Source organism: Apaloderma vittatum, unplaced genomic scaffold (genome assembly GCF_000703405.1).
Source record: "Apaloderma vittatum isolate BGI_N311 unplaced genomic scaffold, ASM70340v1 scaffold16794, whole genome shotgun sequence".
Taxonomy (NCBI): domain Eukaryota; kingdom Metazoa; phylum Chordata; class Aves; order Trogoniformes; family Trogonidae; genus Apaloderma; species Apaloderma vittatum.
Window position 1 is genome coordinate 26,431 of NW_009711187.1, and position 934 is coordinate 27,364.

At 55.0% G+C, this 934-nt stretch overlaps 1 protein-coding gene across 1 annotated transcript; it reads right to left on the reverse strand.

Moving 5' to 3' along the window:
- Positions 1–243: 243 nt before the first annotated feature.
- LOC104272551 (chromosome unknown open reading frame, human C11orf87) lies at positions 244–928 on the reverse strand. Its single transcript, XM_009867573.1, has one exon. It carries the CDS (start codon positions 782–784, stop codon positions 308–310), a length of 477 nt encoding a protein of 158 aa, XP_009865875.1. The 5' UTR covers positions 785–928; the 3' UTR covers positions 244–307.
- Between the last annotated feature and the right edge of the window lie 6 nt (positions 929–934).

Sequence of the window (934 nt, forward strand, 5' to 3'; positions counted from 1 at the left end):
AGAGAGTGGGATCATCCCGATTGTCGGGGCAATGATGTCCAGGGAAAAGAGACCTCCAACCCTGACCCTCTCCTCCAGGTGGACACTTTGATATCTTGTAGCTGTGTGGAGCTGCTTCTCCAGTAAAAAGATGCATCCTTTCCTCACACAGTAAATGAGAAACGCAATGTGATCTATCATGCGCTTGGATCATGGGCTTCTTCGTTTGTTTGAATTAGCAATGTTTTCTTCTTCTTCGGGGACTAGAATAATCACTCAGGTATTTACAAACACCAACTAGCGCCTTCGCGAGGTCTCCCCCAAACCATCATGACAAAATCACTGTCTGCAGGAGCCCCGCACCAGCTGTGTCCAAACAAGCCCGTGCTTGCTGAGAGCTCGGGGCTGCTGAGGGAGAGGGGCGCTGGATCTCCGAGTCCTGGGGGGATCTTCCCAGCCGGCTGTCTCTTCCTTGGGGTGCCTCTCCCTGCACCCCTGTCCCAGGGTGCTGGCTGCTGCTATTGCTGCTGCGGGTGCAGTGGTCCCGTTCATACTCCTCCTGAGCCTTTTGCATTTTCCGCTTCTTCATCTTCCTCTTGTGGATGTGGAAGGTGGTGAGGGAGAGGAGGATCAGGCAGAAGATGAGGGTGACCAGGACAATTAAAACCAGGGTGGATGAGAAGGACTGCAAGAGCTGACCCACTTGCGTGATGCAGGTGCTACTGGTGTTCGAGGTGGCAGATGTCCTGTTCAGGAGACAAGGCGGCAGGGACAGCCTCAACTCCTTGGAGAGCTTGGCACTCATTGAGGAGGCTTCGGAAGACGAGGATCTTCCTTTCCTCTCTGCAGACAACTAAATTTCAGTCGGTGCCGGGCTGCTGACGGGCGCTCGCTGGAAACACCGGGGATGCCGCCGGCTCAGCCTCACGCTCGCTCTGAAGCGACCGAGCAACCT

What these genes read in the sequence shown, in the direction of transcription:
- LOC104272551 (XM_009867573.1), bottom strand. Translation starts at nt 784, where the DNA reads ATGAGTGCCAAGCTCTCCAAGGAGTTGAGGCTGTCCCTGCCGCCTTGT.